Source organism: Stegostoma tigrinum, chromosome 40 (genome assembly GCF_030684315.1).
Source record: "Stegostoma tigrinum isolate sSteTig4 chromosome 40, sSteTig4.hap1, whole genome shotgun sequence".
Lineage (NCBI taxonomy): Eukaryota > Metazoa > Chordata > Chondrichthyes > Orectolobiformes > Stegostomatidae > Stegostoma > Stegostoma tigrinum.
In genome coordinates this window covers 18,095,810-18,120,545 of record NC_081393.1, presented here as the reverse complement: position 1 = coordinate 18,120,545, position 24,736 = coordinate 18,095,810, and the positions used below count along the sequence as shown (strand labels likewise).

Sequence of the window (24,736 nt, the reverse complement as noted above, 5' to 3'; positions counted from 1 at the left end):
CCCCCCCCCCTCCCCCCTCCCCCCTCCCTCTGCTTCTGTGCTATATGACTCTGTGTTGGCTAGAATTGGAAAAGGAAGAGTGACTCGATTGAATCATGTAACTCCCTAAATGTTCTCGACAGCAAGTATGTAGAATGAAGGTATTCTTTTGTGGGGCAAAATAGATATAGTGTTTAAAACTTGGATTGCCCATTTAAAGCAGAGTGTTTGCAGGATCATATGAATCTTTGGAACTCTTACTTAAAAGGTTGGTGGAAGCTGGGTCCTGGAATATATTTAAGGTAGATGTGAATAAATACTTGATAAGGAAGCAGGTGAAAAATGTGTGGAAAGTTACAATCAGATCAGCTGCAATCTTATTAAATGTGGAACAGGCTCGAGAAGCCAAATGATTTGCTGCAGCTCCTAACTCATTTGTTGATACGTAACAGGCCAGCACCAATAGCATGAGGAATTAAAAGGATGAAAACATGGTCAATGCACCTATTAATGCTTCCATATATCCATAGTAGGGTATTACATTAGGTGCAGTTCAGTAGCTGGTCATTTGGACCTAGGGCTTTGTTTGGTTTAGTTTTTCATTTTTGCAGAGTTTTCTGAACGTTACTTCTCGTCCACTCAGAATGGGAGAAAAAGTAAATGATCTGGCTTGCATGTAGGCTTTTGGAGGTCTGAATCCCACCTGTTCTCTCCCCTCAGTTCTGTGACAAACCAAAACTTAAAATCAGTCCAAAAGCCTGTTGCTAAGCTGTTCCTTATGCAGCCCAAAGACACCAGGTTTCACAAAAGTATCTGATCTACTTTCAGCAAAAAATTTCGGGCTCATGTCTCACCAACCAGCTAGCACCAGTCAGTTCCACCATTGCTTCAAGTTAATAGAATCCCTACAGTGTGCCGACAAAGCCATTTGGCCCAAGAAATCCACACCGACTCTACAAGCAACATTACATCCAGACTACCCTATCCCCGTAACCCTGCATTTCCCATGACCAATCCTGCTAACTTGCATATTCCTGGACATTACATGCAATTTAGCATGACCAATCCACCTAATCTGCACATCTTTGGTTATACTAAAGCAACTGGTTCTTTCTCTATGACACAACAGTCCAAAATTTCAATTTTCAGTTTACATTTTCATAAAATATAGCCCTTACAGCTGGCAATACTCAGGATGACGTTAACCGAACTTGTTTTGTGATGATCAGAGCATGACAGCCATTTGCTTTTGGTTCTAAACGTACTTACGGTCATAGAGTTATACAGACCTTTCAGTCTAATTTGCCCATCCAACCAGATATCACAAACTGATGTCGTCTTATTTGCCAGCATTTGGCCCAGAACACTTCCTATTTATATACCAATCTGGATGCCTTTTAAATATTGCAATTGTATCTGCCTGCACCACTTCTTGCAGCTTGTGCCGTACATACGTCACTGTCTGTGTGAAAAAGTTGCCCCTCAGATCCCTTTTAAGTCTTTCTCCTCTCACCTTAAACCTATGCCCTCTTGTGTTGGACTCCCCTACCCTGGGGAAAAGATCTTAGCTATTCACCCTATCCGTGCCTGTCATGATTTTATAAACCTCTGTAAGATTATCCCTCAGCCTCTGAGGTTCCAGGGACAAAAGCCCCAGCCTATTCAGGCTGTTTACCTGCCAGGCTCAAACACTCCAGCCCTGGCCACATCTTGTAAATCTTTTCTGACCCTTTCATGTTTCACAACATCCATCCTATAGTGGGGAGACCAGAATTGAACACGTATTCTAAAAGTGGCCTCACCAATGACCTGTACAGCTGCAACATGACCTCCCAACTCCTAAACTCAAAGCACTAACCAGTGAAGGCAGAATACAAAAAGAGGGCTGGTCTGATACGCTGAAAACATATTTAAATTACGTAGCACATCGGAGAAAACCAAAGTTATCAAATTTGGGACAGGCTAGGACATGCAAATATATCTGGGAGGTGACACTCGGGCTGCTGCGATCGAGATAAGGTGAATTTGGCAATCTAGCATGGGTTTGAATACTGGAGATGTGAGGATGGGCGATGTTTTCTGGATTTTAGCTTTGGAGACGAGAAATGTCTGTGCGACACCTTTTTTCAGGTGCTGAAATGGGCATGACTGAGAACCATGGGGTCACCCTTTATAAAGCTGAAACAAGACTTTGATCATGCAGCGTGTGTTTAAGATTTGTCTCAGAGGGTGATGGATACAGGTTTGACAATAGCTTTCAAAATGTAATTGGTACATATTTGGAGGAGAAAACATTCCAGGGATATTAAGAAAACCTGGAGGAGTGGAACTCAGCTTTTAGAAAGTGCTAGCATATATTTGATGGGCCAAATGACTCAGTTTATAGCTGTACTATTATCTGTGCACATTGAGCAAAGAGGAGTAACATTTTGGTAGGCAACAGAAGCCTTGCAACTTTTGGCAGATGCAGCTGGAGGATGTTGGTTTGTGAATTCAAAACCTAACTCCTCAGTAACTATAAACAGACCCCCAACTACATCCCTTGCACCCACCTCTGATACTGGGGCGCCTCGCACCTTAAGTACTAAGTGTTTCACAGCAACAGTAAATGTAGCTGTCTGTGATGCTGAACCTTTAAATTACAGAAAAGGATGATTGACTGTTGTGAAAAAGAATCATGGCTTGCTTTCCCCCGCCTGTTCTGAACAGCGAGCAATCTGCAGGAATGGAAGTATAGTTGCGCATTTTTGAAGGCACTCCAGTCAGAATCTCCTCCCAGAAAAGCCATCTCTGATGAAGGGTCTAGGCCTGAAATGTCAGCTTTTGTGCTCCTGAGATGCTGCTTGGCCTGCTGTGTTCATCCAGCTCCACACTTTGTTATCTTGGAGCTGTTTTGTTTTCTGAAAATGGAGCTGAGTGGCAAACTGCGTGAGATCTGGGCTCCTCAGAAAACCTGGCACAATGTTGGGGTCAGTACTGAGCTTCATCATGGAAAATGGTGTCCAGCCTTAGACATCTTGAGAAAGGACAGGGAGGTTTCAGTAGGAAGTCAGAGAACAGTGACCAGAGCAGGGTGCCATTCCCTTTGATGTAGATTTGGTACGTACACCACAAGCAATGGCTCAAGTGACAGACTTAATGTTCAGCAGAGGATTGGACATGAAATGGGGTCTCCAGTATTGAAAGATGCAGCTAAATTCAAAGCCAAAGAAAAGCTGCTCAACTTAGATAATGAGCATCGCACCAGCTACAAACTCACCACCTCAAATAACCTGGTGGTTGATAGTAGTTGACAGTGACTTCAGGTTACAGGACGATATAGATGGGTTGGTCAGATGGTCAGATCAGTGGCAGGTACAATTTAACCCTGGTAAGTGTGATGCTGTTTGGAAAAAGTAATAAGTCAGGTGAGCACATGGTGAATGGAAGGCACTAAGAATCTCAGAGGAACAGAGCAGTTTGTGGGTTAAAGGCGTTGCTGGATGGCCAGCAATTATTGCCCATCCCTAATTGCCCTTGAGAGGGAGGTGGTGAGCTGCCTTCATGAACTGCTGCAATTCATAGATCCCTTAAGGCAGCAGGGCAGGTCAGTAGGGTGCTTAAGAAGGTATATAGGGCTCTTGCCTTTATCAGTTGTGGCGCAGATTATAAGAGTGGGGAGGTTATGTTGGCGCTGTTTAGGACTTTGGTTAGATCGCAGCTGGAGTACTGTGTGCAGTTCTGGTCCCCGCACTAGAGGAAGGATGGAGGGGGTGCGTAGGAGAGTCACCAGGATGTTGCCTGGACTGGAGCAGCTTAGCGATGAAGAGAGTTTGGATAGGTTTGGGTTGAGGGGGGACCTGATAAAGCTGAAATAAAAGAAAGGAATTTAGGAGTTTAACAGAGCCCAAAATATGAGTACATTTAGTTTCATTGATTTTGTTGTCTGACTTTATTGTTAGTTTGAGGGACATGTTCCCACTGAATCCCACTGCAAAAATCCATCAAAAACAGCATTTCAAATTAGCAGTGAAAATGGTCTTAGCCAATTCTGGCTCAGTATTATGGACTGACCACCAGAGGACACTGTTGGATGCTTATTTTAACCAGCTATTAGGTATTGGGAGCAATTCCACTAGGTTTTCTTCACAGAAAGCTAGCTGCCCAGTTTTGAAACAAAACTGATAAATGTTGAAGAAAATCATTAAATTAAAGTAACAGAACTGAAATGTGATTTCTCAAGCTGCACCTCCATTTCCTACCTACTAAATCTCCTCCTTACCTCCCCACCTACACTCACCTTTACTGGTTTCATCCCTGCCTCTTTGATCTGCCTGTCTCCTCTCCACCTATCTTCTCCACTATCCATCTTCGATCCACCTCCCCCTCTCTCCCTATTTATTTCAGAACCTCCTCCCCCCTCCCCCATTTCTGAAGAAGGGTCCAGGCCCGAAACATCAGCCTTCCTGCCCTTCTGATGCTGCTCGGCCTGCTGTGTTCATTCAGCTCCACACCTTGTTATCTGCGGTGAAGAGTGATTTCTTCAGCTAGTGAAATGGTGTCATCAGGTTGTTGCCTGGGTCGGAGCAGTTTAGCAATGAAGAGAGGTTGGAGAGGCTTGTCTTCTGTGGAGCGGAGAGGCTGGTGTGGGTGCTGATAGAGGTGTATAAGGTTATGAAGGGCCACAGACAGGAGTGATAGATAGCAGCTGCTCCCCTTTGTTGAAGGATCAATAAAAGGGAGACATTTTTAAAGTGAAAAGCAGGAGGTTTAGCGGGGATATGAGGAAAAATATTTTCACCCAGAGGACAGTATATATCTGGAACACCCAGCCTGGGAAGGTAATTGAGGCAGGAAACCTCACAGCCTTTAGAAAGCATTTGGATTAGCACAGGAAGCGTCACAACATTCCAGGCACTGGGCCAAGTGTGGGAAAGTGGGACCTGTGTAGGCAGCAGTGTGTTTTTGGCAGTACAAATCAATAGGCCAAAGGGTCTCTTCTGTACTGTATGATTCAATGATTCTACAGTCACTATAATCTAGGAAGCATGACAACCAATTTACACACATCAAGCTCCAGCTGGTCTTGTTTAAAGCAAAAAGGATCACCCATTTAACTTTTTTTTCTCTCTCAGAAGGTTGGGAGTTTTTGGAATTCCCTTCCTCCAAAGGTAGTGGGTGCAGAATCTTTAAACATATTTAAGGCTAAGATGGATAGATTCTTAAAGACCATGGGGCTGAAAGATTATCAGGGGATGTGCAGGAGTGGAGGTTACGGTCAGATCTTATTGAATAGAGGAGCAGGCTTGAAGGGTTGAGTGGACTACCCTTGGTCCTGTTTGTACACCCGTAAGTGCCAGTAAAGATAACAAAAATCCAAGCTAGGCAGCTCTAGTAAGACAATCTTTCAGAATTTGAGGGGGATGTCACTGGCTGGATCAACATGTATTACCGCGTCCCCTAATTGCCCCCTTGAGAAGGTTGGGGGGAGCTGCCTTCTTGAGCTGTTGCGGTCCGTCTGGTGTAGGGACACCCATATAGTGCTATTAGGGAGGGAGTCCCAGAATTTTGACCCAATGACACTGAAGGAATGGCCAATATATTTTCATATCAGGATGGTGCGTAGCTCGGAGGGGAACTTGCAGAGATGGTGTTTCTGTGTCGTGTTGCTCTGTTCTACTTGGGAGCAGCAGATTGCAGGATCAAAAGGAGCACAGAAGAGTGTTGGCAAGTTGCTTCGGTGCATCCCCTAGCTGGTCTGCACTTTAGCTGCAGTGGGGCATTGGTGAAGGGCTGGATTGTCTAAAGCACTGGTTGGATGGTGGCAAGTGAGTGTTGAGACTTGAGTGTTGTTGGAGCACTGAACTAGGCTGGTAGTGAGCAGCCTTCTGTGCACAGAGATGCCTGCTAAATAACTGAGATCCACCCTAAAACAAAATGCATGAAAATAACAGAGGAGTACACTTTCTTTGTCAGTGGTAAAACTCTAGGCATTTGTAGGAACCCCAACAACAGTCACTGCCTTCTTGTTCAGAAATGAAACAGACACAGAGGCATGGTAGACTGCAGTCTTTCTTGCCTAGTCATAAACATTGTTCATTTTTGTATTCACTGAGCTCTCCCAATTAGAACACAATGAACTGAAACAACATGACTGCAGATCGGATCAGCTCAGCACCAATTTGAAGGAATTAAACTCTCATATCACCTGTGATAGATGGCAGTGAGTTGCTGATAGTCAGTCACTGTCATATGAATTATAGTGGCCGCTTGTAAGTGTCCTTGTGCGTGTGCGCGCGCCCCCTGATGAGTACAGGATGAAAACTTTGGCTTTTCAGCAAGATTCAATTACTTGAGGGCTGTAATTTCTGAATGACGCTACATGATACATATCAGAATTGCAAGATGTATCACCCACACCACTTATAGAATCAGCAGGCGTATTGCTCTGGTGTTTGGCCCAGAGACGACTTTTTTCCATCAGTCGATTTTTGACTGTTTGAATGCTCTCTTCTCCAAGAGGAAACCTGGGTTTTCCAGGAGGTTGGCACTGTGGCAAGATCAGAGCTGGTTATCTCGGCCTTTCATCCCCAAGTACGAAAGGAGCGATGAATGTGAATTTGACATCTGAGCTGAAAGGATCATCAGCTTCGAACAGAAAATACAGCCTTTGAGGTTGCAGTGAAGCTGGTAGAAGCTGTGTAGAATGTTCCAGTGGATTGTTTGTGCAAGTTCTAGTTATCACGAGTGGAGAATTTCCATGTGAAACACCCACGTAACAGGCAGTGGCATCCCCACGGAGTTACAGACCCAGGCTATAACATAAGAGGTCAGTGATAACGCAGACTTCGTGCACATCCTTGACATTCGTTGGTGGCCAAGCTTTTGACTGCTGGGAGCCCTAAGCTCTGCACTTCTAATTCTCTTCAGCCCAACACCCCCAAGCTCACCCCCTATTAAGACATGACTTAAAACTTACCTCCTTAATCAAGTCACTACTCCCTTGTTATTATACCTCCCCATCTAGCTCACTGCCACTTTCTATTCAACGAGATTCCTGGAAGTGCTGCAAGATGTTTTATTATTGTTGATGTTTTCCTTGATAAACTGCCAGGCGGGTCAGGTCCAGGCAGTGATTGTTTATCCAAATGACAGTCAGCCTAATCAGTCGAACACTAAATTGTACAAAAGTCCTGCAAGTTTCCAGTTTTTATACACAACATCACATACTAAATTATTTAATTGGTTGATTAACTTGTAACTCAATGGTCTTTCAATTACTTTTACTAATTCTGCACGGTACATACAACAGGCATTGTATGTATTTTACCTAAAACCACCTCTACCTTTGTCAGCTGTGTAGCCTAGTAGTCCCCTACTCCCTATCAACACCTCTGTGCATTGCTGGCTGTGCCCTTTTGTGTGTTCCCATCTTTTATCATGTTGGTGTGAGTCTGTAATTCTGAAGAAGGGTCTAGGCCCGAAAAGTCAGTTTTCCTGCTCCTCTGATGCTGCTTGGCCTGCTGTGTTCCTCCAGCTGTACACCTTGTTCTCTCAGATTCTCCAGCATCTGCAGTTCCTACTGTCTCTGTAATTCTCCAGCTTTGTCCCATTTACTTTTCTCCAAAAGCAGGGCTGATTGAAAATTGAATCCTTTAGTAACCGAAACTGATTCAACCTCTTCAATTCACTTTGTGGAGACTACAGACAGTATAGAAACCTGGTGACCAGTGGGTTACAGAACTATGAGTTGGTAGATAATAGTGAATTGGGAGTGGCCTGGTGGGAAGTAGGCACAATAGCAAATAAAATGTTGGCCACACAGGTTGGAAAAACAAGGGGAGCTGAGAAAGATGGTGAACTAGACTTAAGTTTTATTTTATTGAAAAACCAAAGCAACAGGTGCCAAATTGTGACAACAGTACAGATACAAGTCATTGATCATTCATGGCACAGCTATATAATTAAAATTAAATGAAAGTGTAACATAGGCCAAGGATAGCAGCATTATAAACATGTCAGTTTACAAACAACAAGTCTACAAACAACTACCAAACACTGCAAAGTGCAAGTCTGCTAAAAGTACCCAGAAGTTTAATTCTAGATGTTGTCCTTTCAATCGAGTTGTGCAGTACCAGCAGGAGTTACTAGGGGTTGTGAGCACCTCAAATTCCCTTACACTGCAGAGTGCCAGAGTCAATCCAGTGGGTCAGGCAGCATCAAAGGAGCAGGAGAGTCGACGTTTCGGGTTCACACTCTTGCTGTCTCTGAACTACAGAGTATCGGTTTACCAGGAGCACGTGTGTGCTGGGACATGGTTCCTCAGACTGAATAATACCCTCGCCCCTTAATCTCAAGTTCTGAGTTAATTCAGAGCGAGAACCCTGACTGTTGTTAGGGGTTATGCTTTATTCAGCATAAATAAGGTCGGATTCATTCTGTAGTCTGAGCAGGAGTGTCAAAGCAAGCAAAAGTCATTGCAATCTCATTCTCGTGAAAGAGACGACTGGGAGTGATTTAACCTGAGAGGCACCTAGCCTTAGGTAACAGGAAACAGTGAGGAGGAGAGTCCCTCAAGGTGGCCTATGCCTGCGTGGGTACTGATGCCATGCTGTTGATGTCGCAAGCCAGCTCACTGAAAATCAAAGCACAACAGCATGCACACCACGCACAACCTCCGTGCCACTGCTTCCCAGTCGTACTGCCTTCCTCCTGGCCTCTGGAGTTTTCCAAAGATATTCACCTTCCAGCCCCCCACAAGACATCCTACCTGTTTGCGGGTCCTACCTCAGCCTTTTTGCTGAAAGTGAATCAGTGAGCATGCCGTAACACCCCTGTTGTAGAACCCAGAGTTTTCACAAGCAGGAGCGAAATAATTCACTCTGAGAGTTTAAGACCAGGGAGGTTTGGCTGGTATAAAATGACGATTAGGCCACACAGCAAGAGTATTGTGTGCAAGTTCTGGAATCCACATTATAGGAGGGATGTGATAGCACTGGGAGAGGGGGGGGGGGCAGAGGGATATTTACCAGGATGTTGCCTTGTGGGGAGCTGGAGAGTTTCAGACAAAAGCACTAAGGGTAGTGTATGCACATTTGCTGAAGCTATAACTTAAGCTAGAGGGGGATGAAAATGATAGTGGCAAGTTGTGAATAGCCTGTTCGAGGCTGCTGGAACATAATGTGTCGGGGTGTGTGTGTGTGTGTGTGAGATGATTTACTTTGGTAGGCAGAACAGAAAGTTTGAATTGCTGAGCATCTATTGAACACGATTGATTTTTCTTTTGAATACAAACATGGGGGAGGCATAGAGGCTCACTGGTTAGAATGGCTGCCTCACAGTGTCAGGGACCCGAGTTCGATTCCACCCTCGGGCTGTGGAGTTTGCATGTTCTCCCCATGTCTGTGTGGGTTTCCCCTGGATGTTCTGGTTTCCTCCCACAGACCAAAGATGTGCAGGTTAGGGTGGATTGGATTAGCTATGGGATAGTTAGCGAGGTGGGTCTGGGTGAGATGCTGTTTGGAAGTCTGGTGTAGATTTGATGCGCTACACTGTAGGAATTTTATGATTCTATGAATCGCGACGGAACTCGAGAGGCCGAATGGCCAACTGCTGCTGTAGTGTGTTGTGTTCTCAATGGCATGGACATGATCAGGTTATTCCAATGCACTGGAAGATCTAGGGAAAGTGGCTGCAACCACACAATACAGACCATTGAAGACAGAGATGAGGATTATTGTCTTCACTCAGTGGGTTGTGAATTTTTATAATTGCTCTCCACAGGATGGTCAGTAGGCAAGTACATTCAAAGCTGAAATGAGAGATGTTATGACCATATGGGACATGAGGGACTTGGGGTTCGGTCAGGAAATTGAAATTGACAATTATGATTTTATCGAGTGGCGGAATAAGAAACAAAATGGCCTATTCCTCCGAATTTGTTTGCTCATGTTGAGCAGTGATTAAAGCCGAATCATTCTGAACTGTACTTTGTCTGAAGAGGCCGTTGGACTGACAGCAACGAGGGCAGTATTTCACTCATATCGCCAGAAGGGCAGGCACAAAGATGATTTAAAAGCTTTCAAATCACTTAGTTCTAGCCAGGGTAATAAGCTCCCCACAACCTAGGAAAAGGTGACCAGGAAAACTAACAAAGCTCTCCTCATCTAACAGGAAGAGTCAAATATTCCAGTGTCAGACTATGATTCTAAGTCAAAGAGAGCACTTTCTCTTCTAGCTCTATTGTTCAGAACAAGGATGTTGTTTCTCACACTGAGAAACCAGTCATCACTCAGATACGATTGAAATTTATATCGTTGGCTGTCCATCGTCATCTTGAAGAGGTTGGATCTTTCTGAGGCTGACGTGTTGATCTGATTGTGTTTGTCCTGCAGGGACAAATGAGAACCAGTCACAAGGAAACAGTAAGAGGCACAGGGCAGAAAGACAAACTTACAACACATGGATTGATGAAACAGTGTGGCAGTCGGAAAAGACAGAGCCAAATGGCTACAGGAATTTTTAACATGATTTAAGAGGATGCCTGCTGATGTGAGGCCATGGGAAACGGCTGGGGTAAGCTCCGAGAAATAGCACGGTCAGTATTAATATTTTTCAAGCATTAAGTCAAGCTTATTACATATCAAAGATTATATTACCTCAGGTGTCAGTATTAATTGTGGTTTATCGCTTGTCCATTTGCAGTAAAGATAATATTTTTTTGATTTATACTTAAACACAAAGGACACGTAGAATGGGTGTGAATCTGGGCTTTTCTGAAATCTTACTTCTACAAAGAAAGCAAAAGAATGATCATGTCAAGACAAAGATACAACACAACTGAGCTCATTTGTTAAATAATGCATTAAGTAATAAAGGTACAGTTTGATGCAAGTCCCACATGTTAATCTTGCAACCCTGAAAGCAAAACTCAAGAATAAATTGCACGATTACTTAAGCCTGAATTAAAATGTAACTTGCTGAAAAGAGACACGTTGCTGAAACTTTTCGTCTTGCAGTCATCAGGACCAATGCAAGAATGCCAAATTTCAAACTGTCACACCAATTTATACTGCAGGAAAAAGTTTGCCAATTGGTTGGCAAGCTAATTGCAACTGGCTGAGAGGTTGCCACGGAGAAAGCAATGGGTACCAACAGATTCGACGACTTCCAGATCATTAAAAAAAGGCTTGAGCGTGCTCCTTTTGGCAGAGATTGCATCACTGTGTGCGAATCTTTGTCACTTCAGGTTAACATCAATTAGCCACATGGTGAGTCTTAAGTCGGTTGTTAATGTAGCTATTAGCACACGCAGGATTGTTTAGCAAGTGATGCACAGTCACATCTAACAGTGGACCTTTTGCTTTGGGTTTTGCAAGTTGAGTACATTCTAGACTCTGCCTATGATAAACAACCAAAGGACCATAGCAATTATCAAGGCTTTTAACCTATTCCATTACTCTTCAGGGCTGATTGCACCATTTTATAAACAGTATTCTATTTCTTACTTCATATTTTCATCTTATAAATGAATTGCTGAATATCCTAATGTATCTAGTATCCTAATTTTCTTCTGCCATTTACCACTGAAATCATATCTACCTATTTAATTTAATGTGTGCACGTTTGATGACCCTATTCTTAACATGAAATCTACTTTCCACATTTGTGCCCATTCCCTTAATCCATGAACGTCCCTTTCTGACTTAATTACCAAGTTTATCCTGTAACCTTGAAGTCATGTAAAACTTTGCTCTCCGTCTGTTACCTCACAGCACACCCTGTTCCTCTAACAACCCCATTTACTTTGCCCAGGCACCGAGCAATGTCTTAGTTATAAAATTCTCACTTTGGCTTTCAAATCTCTCCACAGCCTCACTATCTCCCACCACTGTCCTTCGTAATCTCCTCCTTCCCCACAACTTTCAGAGATCTCTGCGTTGCTCAATCCTGGCCTCTCGAGCCTCGCAGATTTTAATCACACCCCACTGTTAGCAGCTGGAATTTTAGCTGTCTAGGCGGGAAGCTCTGGAATTTTCCCTTTACATCCCTCAACCTCACTTACGTCCTTTAACACCCACCTTAAATCCAATCCCTTCAATCAATCAGTCTCCTCCTCATGCTGCCGGAGCAGTTTTTCCAGAAATTTCTGTCTTTGTTTCTGATTTGCAGCATCAGCAGTTTTTTTTCTTTTGCTCAATGTTTAACTCACTGCCACACCTTTTCCATGCTCACCTTTCAGAAATTCTGCTTCTCCCTACTGTCTGTGGCTCAGATCCAACCCATGTGAATTCCAACCAAACTTTTACCCTTTGCATTTTCAATCCACCTAGGATCTCATGTGTCACTGTGATGTGCGACGCTCCTCAGATAGCTATTGTTACCACATCCTGAGACCCACGCACAGTGCTATGTGTCACCACATGCACAGTCCCCGCCTCTCTCTGTACTGTCTCACAGTGAATCAGAGCTGCGCTGCTACCCAGGGCCACTTCGTCCTCTGGTTCATTCAGTGTGTACTATCTCCCTTTCCTTTCAGGCATCAAGGAACACAATGTGCAATGACTCAGAGATACCCCCCCCACCCCCCCCCCCCCAAAACCTTCCTCCCCTTCCCTTCCCTCTGACTCCATCCCCTCTCCCAACCCCTACTTCTTGTCATGTTTTTACTCCCCCCCCCCCCCCGCCGACCCTCTGCTATCTGAAGCTGAATGTTCTGTACTGAGCAAAGGTCTTTGCATTGCCTCCTCCTGTCTCACCAAGAGCCCACTGTGAAACACCAGGCCATTGTGTTCACAACTTATTTCATCTGGTGATCTCCCCCCTCAACTGCCTCCAAACTCATAGTCTCTGAACCTCCTTCCCAAAATCCATTAACAGGACTGCGCAGGCAGACCCATTGTTTCTACCTGCTCCTGCCCCACAGAGCTCATCTCTTCCTACCTCGACTTGATCTTTTTCTGCCGTTCTCCCGTCCCTTCTTAAAATTTTTATTTCAAGATTCTCCTCGTCCTGGATAATATGCCAAGCAAGTTACAGAGGGACATAGATAAGCTGCAGAGCTTGGCTGAAAGGTGGCAAGTGGAGTTTAACGTGGAAAAGTGTGAGGTGATTCACTTTGGAAGGAGTAACAGGAATACAGAGTACTGGGCTAATGGTAAGAGTCTTGGTAGTATGGATGAGCAGAGAGATCTCGGTGTCCATGTCCATAGATCCCCGAGAGTTGCCACCCAGGTTGATAGGGTTGTTAGGAAGACGTACAGTGTGTTAGGTTTTATTGGTAGAGGGATTGAGTTTCGGAGACATGAGGTCATGCTGCAGCTGTACAAAACTCTGGTGCGGCCACGCTTGGAGTTTTGCATATGGTTCTGGTCACCACACTATAGGAAGGATGTGGAAGCATTGGAAAGGGTGCAGAGGAGATTTACCAGGATGTTGCCTGGTATGGAGGGAAGGTCTTAGGAGGAAAGGCTGAGTGACTTGAGGCTGTTTTCGTTAGAGAGAAGAAGTTTAAGAGGTGACTTAATAGAGACATACAAGATGATCAGAGGATTAGATAGGGTGGGCAGTGAGAGCCTTTTTCCTGGGATGGTGATGGCTAGCACAATGGGACATAGCTTTAAATTGAGGGGTGATAGAGATAGTAGGGATATCAGAGGTAGGCTCTTTACTCAGAGTAATAAGGGCGTGGAATGCCCTGCCTGCAACAGTAGTAGACTCGCGATGTTTAAGGGCATTTAAATGGTCATTGGGTAAATATATGGATGGTAATGGAATAGTGTAGGTTAGATGGGCTTAAGATTGGTTTCACAGGTCGGCGCAACATCAAGGGCCGAAGGCCCTGTACTCCGTTGTGTTGTTCTATGTTCTAAGCCATCCTCCCACCATTGATGTGCTTTCTGAAAGCATCGAAGTGCTGTTTCTACCCCCAAACACAGCCCCTCTCCTTCCACCCATGGACCAGGGTGCAGCAGCAGCTTTAAGAGGCTGATTACAGCCACTGTGAGGGATAAGGACAGTGTTCTTCCATTTTGGAAGAGCTTTAACATCAAGAATGCTGCTGACATTATCGGGTGGCTTGGGGTGATATCAGGAATAACTGCTTGCATGCAGTTTGGCAGAAGCTACCCCCAGATTTTTTTCAAGATTTTAAAGGCTTTGATCCAAAGGAGCTCCCAAGTATCAAAGGAAATGGTGCTGATCTTGCAAAGCAAGTTGGACTGGAAGAAGTGGAGAGTGAGGATGTTGAAGAGCTGCTTGTACCCACTGTGAAGACCTCTCTACAGCTGTTCTACAACAACCTGTCACTGAGGGGGAAGTGGAAGCTGGAGATGAAGTCAGGGATGGAGCACCATGAGTGCTTTCCACTTCTGTTTTGTTTTCTATCCTGAGGGAAATTGTGAGGCAGTTGCAGCTTTTAGAGGACAATGATTACAACACAGAACACAGCAGGGTAGAGGTTCATGGAATAAGATCTTATTTGGCACTCTGTGAACAGTTTCTTCATGAAAGAAGGAGAAGGATAATGCAGCAAAAACTGGATGTCCTTTTTAAGCTAAACCCCAAGAAACAGTTAGAAGATAATGAAGCACAGCCATCCCCATCTGGATTCACTATTTTTTGCTCTAATGTTGCAACCACAACTGCACCTGAAGGTGGCGAAGACCCTCAGCCCCTGCATTAACAATAGCCTAACCCCAAAACCTCCTCTCCCATCAAGTCATCTTCAAATTTTTTTTCAAGGTATGGTGTTAAATTAACTTTTATTTCATTGTTAGACATGAATTAAACATTCATTCTTTGTGTTAGGCTTTTGAGCGATTTTGTGTGATTGTTTTGGGTGGTCTGTCCTGAACCCCACTTTTCCCATAGGCCCCATTATTTCTACAGTGTGGTTTTCTATAACATGACGTTGTGCAGGAACGCAGCTATCGCATTATAGCAGACCTCCCTCATCCAAACCCTGTACAAAGCTTGCTCCTAAGGTATGTAGTCAGACAGAAAATTAAAATCCCTTCATCCCAAAGCACCTGCTTTGTCCAATCCTTGGATCTTATGCAAATTTATTTTCCCGAACCCATCGAAATCCTTTCAAGAAGCTATGAGCCTAGAAATGAGAAAATTGAAGAGGAACAGTGCCACTTACCCACTTTGGTTTCTTTTTTAGTTGTACCGACGACGACGATAAATTGTTTGCTTGCATCTTGCCTAACAGTCAGTGCTCTGTTTTTCGCCTTCATGAGAACTTGGATTTGATTTTTTGGTTTGATCTTCTTCTCCAATTCTCTTGGTAAGCTCGTTTTCGTCATACTGTAATAGAATGAACGGGCTGTAACTCGGAGCCCACATTATGTTACAGTCTATAGGCTGTGGTTATGCTGTTCTTAGCTGGGCTGACTGTAGCTCTACAGTTGGATCCTCTAATGAAACTGAGAAGGAAAAACAGCCAGGCTTTTCCTGAGCTTCGCTAGATTACTACAGCAAGCCCAACACACAGATGTTGGCCAGGGAATATGGTCTCATCTCCATAGGGGAGATGAAATACAGGCAGGTGACGCTTTGCAGAAAGCCTACATTCTGTGTGCAAAAGTGGCCCTGAGCTTCCTGTTGCCTGCTACCTCAACTCACCACCCTGTGCTCATTGCTGTTGATTCCTCAAGGCTGACCTTAACCCATTCCTTTGTTTGTCCAACTGTTATTCTCTCTCTCTGGGTTTCGTCTCCACCTATAGCTCATTCCCATCCTCAGCATATATACCATCCTTTTCCTAGCTATAATCCGTTCTGAAGAAGGGTCACTGGACCTGAAACGTTAACTCTGCTTTCTCTCCACAGATGCTGCCAGATTTTCTGAGTTTCCCCAGCAATTTCTGTTTTGGTTCCCTCTCTTTTCACATTGGAGCCATGCATTTTCCAACATTAGCCCCTGGGTTGTCAGTCGCTCATACAGAATGGTTAGTTGCTGCTCCAAGGAGCAAGGATCAAACTATTGCACAGCTCTTCACTTCATTTGGGAAGGAGGTTGAGGAAGATAATTAACCTTAATACCAATCTGTTAGATGCTGACTGCATACATCATGATGATTTATATGTATTTATCACACTCAAAAGCTTATGGAATTCATTACACACTCACATCAACATAAACACTGGTAATGAAGTGAAATGCAACACTGACCTTAAAATGAATCCCAAGTGCACTTTCTTACCCTTGAGATTTTTGAAAGGAGGTTACAAAGTAAATGCAATATTTGCATTTAAGATCTGCACATTGTTCACACGTGAAATTGCATCTGCGGGCGCGGTTTTGCCTCTGTTGCAGGGGGCTTAAATGCTTTCAACCTGCCTTTGTCCCCACTCTGCACTCAGCTGAATGAACTAGGCAGACAAATATGCTCACCTGTTTACAATGTGGTGTGAAAGCACAAAGGGCTAAAGGTGAAGTACAGCTGCGTGTTGTCACTGTCCATTTGTGTGCTGCCGAAATTGGATGGCGTTGCAATTTCCAGCACAGCCTACTGCTGCTGCTGTTACTGAAGTGTGCTCGACCCATTTATAAACAGGAAGTAACGCATGTTTGTGCAATCCAAAGAGAATTCCAGAAAGTCAGCCAAATCTTGGCTCCCCGAGGGAACTAATTAACTCATAGTTGTTTTTATGATTTCTGTCTTGTCGTTCAGCAGCAAATCAGGTCGTTCAGCCCTTCAAGTGAGGGCCAGTCTCTGCACCAGTAACTCACCTTGTCCCGCTGCCCTAGCCAACCAGTGAAACCTGCCCCCATCCCTTCCTTCCAATCGCCCAGCTCAGGTTCAGAGCTCACTGCCAAGCCTCTGCGTTGCCTGTCGTGGAAAAATATTTTGCCCCTTCCTTCAGCATAGCTGGGTCAAAATCCTGGAGCGGTCTCTGTCGCATTGTCTGCAGCTGATCAAGATGGCAGCTTTGCGAAGGCAGTGAGGGACTGGCCCATCCAGCACCATCTGTGCCCCACAAGTGACAATTATAAGCATACGCACATTAGAAGCCACAGCAAGGGTAGCCATCTGGCCCATTGAGCCTGCTCTGCCATTCAGTAAGATTTTTCTCATGCTCTCAGCTCCACTTGCCCACCCATTCACCATAGCCCTTAATTCCTTTACTGTTCTAAAACCCATCTATCTTTGCCTTAAACACATTCAGTGAGGTAGTCTCGACTGCTTCACTGGGCAGGGAATTCCACAGATTCACAACCCTTTGGGTGAAGAGGTTTGTCCTCAACTCCATCCTAAATCTGCCCCCGGCTTGTTTTGAGACTGTGCCGCCCAGTTCCAGTTTCACCCACCGATGGAAACAGCCTCCCTGGTTCTATATTGTCTATTCCCTTCATGATTTTTATGTTTCTGTAAGATCCCCCCCTTCTAAGTTCCAATGATCATAGCCCAGTCTACACAATCTCTCCCCATGAGCCAACCCTCTCAACTCTCATATCAACCTCCTCTGCAGCCCCCTCCAGTGGCAGTGCGTCCTTTCTCAGGGAAGGAGACCAAAACTGTACACAATCCTCCAGATGTGGCCTCACCAGCACCTTATACAGATGCAGCATGACCTCCCTGTTTTTGAACTCCAGCCCTCTAGCAATGAAGGGTAATATTCCATTTGCCCTCTTAATTACCTGCTGTGCCTGCAAACCAACTTTTTGTGATTCGCGCACAAAGGCACCCAAGTACCTCTGCACAAACTGGGAGCAAAAGTAGGCCAGTTGGCACCTCGAATGTGCTGCTCCACTTGATAAGATAGTGGTTTCCACATTTCCACAGAGCGTGATAACCTTCTAGCCCCTTGTTTTACCAAGATTCTATCTAAACTGTGCTGTAAAATTATTGAAACTCTGTACTTCCACTGCATTCAGAAGAAGAAAGAACCAAAAACTCATGACCCTCAATGAGAGAAATAAGTTATTTCCTTTTTCTTAAATTTTTATACAGTGTGCCCCTAGCTCTAGATTCTATTGCGAGACATAGAGTCATAGAACTGTACAGCATGGGAACAGACCCTTCGGTCCAATTTATCCATGCTGACCAGATATCAATAATAGACAATAGGTGCTGGAGTAGGCCATTCGGCCCTTCGAGCCAGCACCACCATTCAGTATGATCATGGCTGATCATCCACAATCACTATCCTGTTCCTGCCTTATCCCCATAACCCTTGATTCCACGATATTTAAGAGCTCTATCTATCTCTTTCTTGAAAGTATCCAGAGACTTGGCCTCCACTGCCTTCTGGGGCAGACCATTCCATATATCCACCATTCTCTGGGTGAAGAAGTTTTTCCTCAACTCTGTTCTAAATGGCCTACCCCTTATTTTTAAACTGTGTCCTCTGGTTCTGGACTCACCCATCAGCAGAAACATGCTTCCTGCCTCCAGAGTGTCCAATCCCTTAATAATCTTATACGCCTCAATCAGATCCCCTCTCATCCTTCTAAACTCAAGTGTATACGAGCCCAGTCGCTCCAATCTTTCAACATACGATAGTGCCGCCATTCCGGGAATTGACCTCGTGAACCTACGCTGCACTCCCTCAATAGCAAGAATGTCCTTCCTCAAATTTGGAGACCAAAACTGTACACGATACTCCAGGTGTGGTCTCACCAGGGCCCTGTACAGCTGCAGAAAGACCTCTTTGCTCCTATACTCAATTCCTCTTGTTATGAAGGCCAGCATGCTATTAGCTTTCTTCACTGCCTGCTGTACCTGCATGCTTGCTTTCATTGACTGATGTACAAGAACACCTAGATCTTGTGCTTCCCCTTTACCTAACTTGACTCCATTGAGATAGTAATCTGCCGCCACCAAAGTGTATAACCACACATTTATCCACATTAAACTGCATCTGCCATGCGTCTGTCCACTCACCTAGCCTGTCCAAGTCACCCTGTATTCTCATAACATCCTCCTCACATTTCACACTGCCACCCAGCTTTGTGTCATCAGCAAATTTGCTAATACTACTTTTAATGCCTTCGTCTACATCATTAATATATATCGTAAACAGCTTCGGTGCCCGCACTGAACCTTGTGGTACCCCACTGGTCTCTGCCTGCCATTCCGAAAGGGACCTGTTTATCACTACTCTTTGCTTCCTGTCAGCCAGCCAATTTTCAATCCAACTCAGTATTTTGCCCCCAATACCATGTGCCCTAATTTTGTTCACCAATCTCCTATGTGGGACTTTATCAAAGGCTTTCTGAAAGTCCAGGTACACTACATCCACTGGCTCTCCCTTATCCATCTTCATAGATACATCCTCAAAAAATTCCAGAAGATTAGTCAAGCACGATTTCCCCTTCGTAAACCCAGACTGACTCTGACCTATTCTGTTACTGCTATCCAAATGAGTCGTAATTTCATCTTTTATAATTGACTCCAACATCTTTCCCCCCACTGACATCAGGCTAACCGGTCTATAATTTCCTGTTTTCTCTCTCCCTCCTTTCTTGAAAAGTGGGACAACATTTGCCATCCTCCAATCCGCAGGAACTGATCCTGAATCTATAGAACATTGGAAAATAATTACCAATGCGTCCACAATTTCTAGAGCCACCTCCTTAAGTACCCTGGGATGCAGACCATCAGGCCCCGGGGACTTATCGGCCTTCAGACCTAACAGTCTATCCAACACCATTTCCTGCCTAATATAAATACCCTTCAGTTCGTCCATTACCCTAGGTCCTTCAGCCACTATTGCATCTGGGAGATTGCTTGTATCTTCCCTAGTGAAGACAGATCCAAAGTACCTATTCAACTCTTCTGCCATTTCCCTGTTCCCGATAATAAATTCACCCGTTTCTGACTTCAAGGGCCCAATTTTAGTCTTAACCACTTTTTTTCTTTTCACGCACCTAAAAAAGCTTTTACTATCCTCTTTTATATTTTTGGCCAGTTTTCCTTCATAGCTCATTTTCTCTGTGTATTGCCTTTTTAGTTATCCGCTCTTTAAAAGCTTCCCAGTCCTCCAGCTTCCCACTCATCTTTGCTATGTTATTCTTCCCTTTTATTTTTATACAGTCCTTAACTTCCCTCGTCAGCCATGGCTGCCCCCGTCTCCCCTTAGGATCTTTCTTCCTCTTTGGAATGATCTGATCCAGCACCTTCTGCATTATACCCAGGAATACCTGCCATTGTTGTTCCACTGACATCCCTGCTCGGGAATTGTACCATTGAACTTTGGCCAGCTCTTCCCTCATAGCTCCATAGTTCCCTTTGTTCAACTGCAATACTGACACTTCCGATTCTCCCTGCTCCCTCTCAAACTGCAGATTAAAACTTATCATATTATGGTCACTACCTCCTAATGGCTCCTTTACTTTGAGATCCCTGATCAAATCCGGTTCATTGCACAACACCAGATCCAGAATTGCCTCCTCCCTGGTAGGCTCCAGTACAAGCTGTTCTAAGAATCCATCTCGGAGGCATTCCACAAATTCCCTTTCTTGGGGTCCAGTACCATCCTGATTCTCCCAGTCTACCCGCATGTTGAAATCTCCCATAACAACTGTAGTGATTCCTTTGTGACAGGCCAATTTCAACTCTTGATTCAACTTGCACCCTACATCCTAACTACTGTTTGGGGGGCTGTAGATAACTCCAATTAGGGTCTTTCTACCCTTAGAATTTCTCAGCTCTATCCATACTGACTCTACATCTCCTGACTCTATGTCCCCCTCGCAAGGGACCGAATATCATTCCTCACCAACAGGGCCACCCCACCCCCTCTGCCCGTCAGTCTGTCCTCTCGATAGCATTTATAGCCTTGAATATTCATTTCCCAGGCCCTGTCCACTTGAAGCCACGTCTCAGTTATCCCCACAACATCGTATTTGCCAACTTCCAACTGAGCCTCAAGCTCATCCACCTTATTTCTTACGCTTCGTACATTCATATATAATATTTTAATTTGTTTCTCCCCCCACCCTTCCTGTCAATCCCTATTTCACTTGGCCATACTGTACGATCCCTTCTTGAGTTTTCTGCTCTGTTGATTCTGTTGTCCTTCTTAACTTCTCTTATTCTCACTTTCCCTTTAGCTTCATTCTTAAATTTCCAGCTTGGCCCCACCCCCCCATTACTTATTTTAAAAACACCTGTGTTGCAGTGGCAAACCTGCCTGACAGAAAGCTGGTCAGGGTTAGGGTTAGGGTTAGGGTATCCTAAATTAATCTGCTCCCATTTGCCAGCTTTTGGCCCATATCCCTCTAAACCCTTCCTATTCATGTACCCATCCAGATGCCTTTTAAATGTTGTCACTGTACCAGCTTCTGCCACTTCCTCTGGCAGCTCGTTCCATACATGCACCACACTGTGTGTGCAAAACTTGCCCCTCATGTCCGTTTTAAATCTTTCTCCCTCTCACCTTATACCTATGCCCCTCTGGTTTTGGACTCCACTACCCTGGGGAAAAGACCTTGGGTATTCACCCTATCCATGCCCCTCATGATTTTATAAACCTCTACAAGGTCACACTCTCAGCCTCCGACACTCCAGGGAAAAATAGCCCCAGCCCCTCTCTGTAGCTTAAACCCTCCAGTCCCAGCAATATCTTTGTAAATCTTTTTCTGAACCTTTACAAGTTTCACAGCATCCTTCCCATAGCAGGGAGACCAGAATTGAACACAGTATCCCAAAAGCGGCCTCACCAATGCCTTGTACAGCTGCAACATGACCCTCCCAAACAGCCTTCCAGCAATCCGCCTGAATCTTGTATGCTTTGATTCAGACAGCTCTGGCTCTTCTAAACCCAAGCTAACACAGGCCTGGATTACCTCATAAGGCAACCTGTGTGTTCCAGACCTTAACCCAGTCAATGTCTGAAGTACTTCCAACGTATTTGTCTCCTTCCACTTCACTGTAAAGAAAGCAGATGTTTTAGATGAGAGGTACGGGCGAAATGAAGCAGACTACCTAATAATTGAGCTTGTAATAACTTGCTGCCTAAGGGTGGTAGAGGCAGTAGCCAAAGGGGAATCAGGCAGGGCTGTCTGGGAGATGAACTTGCAAGGTCACAAGATGGAGTGAGGGCAAGAGACTGGGTTGTTCTGACACCTTCTGATACCTCGAGTATCACCTGGGGGTCTGGCGGTTGGGGATGGTATCAGGGTTAGTTGAGGGGGGGTACGAGGGAGAAAAACGAGTAACTCGGGGGCACGCAGATTTGGACAGGGCAAGTAAAGTGCTGCTGAGGTGACTTAGAGAACAGGGGAGGCAGGAGGTATGGGAGGGAAGCTTTTGAAGACAGATGCCAATGTAAAGAAAGAAGGGGGGTGTGGCAGTGTGGCAGCAGCACAGTGGCTCAGTGGTTAGCACCACTGTCTCAGAGCACCAGGGACCCGGGTTCGATTCCAGCCTCGGGCGACTGTCTGTGTGGAGTTTGCACATTCTCCCCGTATCTGCATGGGTTTCATCCGGGTGCTCCGGTTTCCTCCCACAGCCCAAAGATGTGCAGGTTACATGGATTGGCCATGCTAAATTGTCTGTAGTGTCCAGGGATGTGCAGGCTGGGTGAATTAGCCATGGGAAATACAGGGTAGGGTATGGATCTGAGTGGCTTTTGGACTTGATAGGTCAAAAGGGTCCTTCCACTCTCGTAGTGATTTGATGAAACTCAAAGGGGCATTGCACAGCAACAGCTAAATCTCAATGAATTGTATGTTGTTTGATAACTGAGTCATTACATTTATAAGGTGATTTAAAATTCTGAAGATGATTCATTACAGGATAAATCAAGGAGATACAATCATATGTTTTGGCTCAGAGGAACAGGGGAACGTTGGGGAGCTTGTTCACAGATTTCTGAAGGTGGTTGGGTGGGTTACTAGGGTGTTTAAGACAGGACACTTGCCTTTATCAGTCGTGGCATAGATTATAAGAGCAGGGAGGTTACAATGGATTTTCCAGGACTTCGGTGAGGCCACAGTTTGGAGTACTGTGTGCAGGCCTGGTGCCCATACTATAGGTAGGTTGTGATTGCACAGAAGAAGGTGCAGAGGAGATTCATCAGGATGCTGTCTGAAAGAGAGCAGGTAAGCGAGGTAAGAGAGGCTGGATACTCTTGGATTGTTTTCTTTGGAGCAGAGAAGGCTCAGGGAGAAACCTGATAGAGGTGTGTAAGATTATGAAGGCATGGACGGGGGGATAGAAAGCAGCTGATCCCCTTAGTTGAAGGATCAATAATTTTTAAAGAGAAATATTTAGAGGGGATTAGAGGAAAAATGTTTTCATACAGAGGCTGGTGAAGATCTGGAATGTACAGCCTTGGGAGGGTAGTTGAGACAACTAACTGCACAAGCTTTTAAAAATACTTGGGGACGAGCACTTGAAGTGGACCAAAAAGCCCCTTCTGCATTATATGATTCTGTGATATCGAAAGAAATGCACTTGCACGAGTTCTGGGGAGAGTCAAACCCAGATGCCATAGGTCCCAGCAGCCAACAACCACTTTGCTGAAAATCAGAGAACACTAGGTCATAGTTTGAGATAACAAGGTGTAGAGCTGGATGAACACAGCAAGCCAAGCAGGAGCAGGAAGGCTGACATTTCGGGCCTACTCCCTTCTTCAGAAAATGGGGGAGGAGAAGGGGGTTCAGAAATAAATAGGGAGAGCGTGGGAGGCGGATAGAGGAAGAGGCAGGTGGAGAGGACGAAAGAGTTGTAGCAGAAGAGAGATCCCCTGAGGTTTGTCTGGAGAGAGGAGGGTAACTTCTTCAGGGTAGGCATCCTTAGAAGATGCTTCGCAGTGGGATTAAAATTGTATCAGGGATAATAGGAACTGCAGATGCTGGAGAATCCGAGATAACAAGGTGTACAGCTGGATGAACACAGCAGGCCAAGCAGCATCAGAGGAGCAGGAAGGCTGATGTTTCTGGCCTAGACCCTTCTTCAGAAATGGGGGAGGGGAAAGGGGTTTCTGAAATAAATAGGGAGAGAGGGGGGAGGCGGATAGAAGATGGATAGAAGGCAAGCTTTTAGGGGAGTCAGAGCAATATCATCTAAATGCTTTTAGTTCTCAGTCAATCTTAGGTCTGGACTATACAAAGACCTATTTCTCCCACCGATGCCCTCCAACAACCTCTTCCATTAGGCAGAAGACACAGAAGCTTGAACACATGTACTACCAAGTTCAAGGACAGCTTCTTCCCTACAGACTCTGTAACTTCAAATAATGCCAATCTTGTCAATGTGGGATCTTGCCTAGTGCACATCCAGTAGAGTGCAACCTGTATACCTCCAAATTTTTTTTAATTTCACCTTAGTATGTCCTTGCTTACTGTGATCTGCCTGTACTGCACACAAGCAAAGCTTTTCACTGTACGGAGGTAAATGTGATAATAAATCAAATCAAGTGTAAACTGCAGTCGCTACTGGACTTACAAAGACTTTTTGACAGCCCACAAGTTAAGGGTTTGCTGTGCTGTGGTCACAGAACATCAATGCCAGAGCCATCTGCACCCAACAGTTACCTGCGATGGTGTCTCTTCCCACTCCTGCACCATCTAGTCTGGTGTCCCTCCTGGATCATATTTACATGCTGCTCCGTCAGCTGCCTCAGCCCAAGGCAGTCCCTTTGATTCCACATGCGTCCCATTTTTGCTCCATTTTTGCAGCAGCAGCCTCGGGAGCAGTGAGAGCGAGGACCAGGGGGCTGCTGGGAAGGTAAGTTAATCCTGTAAAAACTTACCTCATGAGTAGGTGGAGCGTGCGCTGAGAAGGAGCAGACACAGGGTGCTGAGTAAGTGAGGTAATATA

At 45.0% G+C, this 24,736-nt stretch overlaps 1 protein-coding gene across 1 annotated transcript; it reads right to left on the bottom strand.

Annotated features, from left to right (window-relative positions):
• Positions 1-7,815: 7,815 nt before the first annotated feature.
• Positions 7,816-24,576, bottom strand: LOC125448072 (uncharacterized). The gene is made up of 4 exons (XM_048523054.2): positions 24,451-24,576; positions 15,104-15,267; positions 10,617-10,747; positions 7,816-10,346 (listed from the first exon to the last, which is right to left on the bottom strand). The coding sequence occupies exons 1-4, from the start codon at positions 24,573-24,575 to the stop codon at positions 10,158-10,160; spliced, it is 609 nt and encodes a 202-aa protein (XP_048379011.1). The 5' UTR covers position 24,576; the 3' UTR covers positions 7,816-10,157.
• Positions 24,577-24,736: the final 160 nt, after the last annotated feature.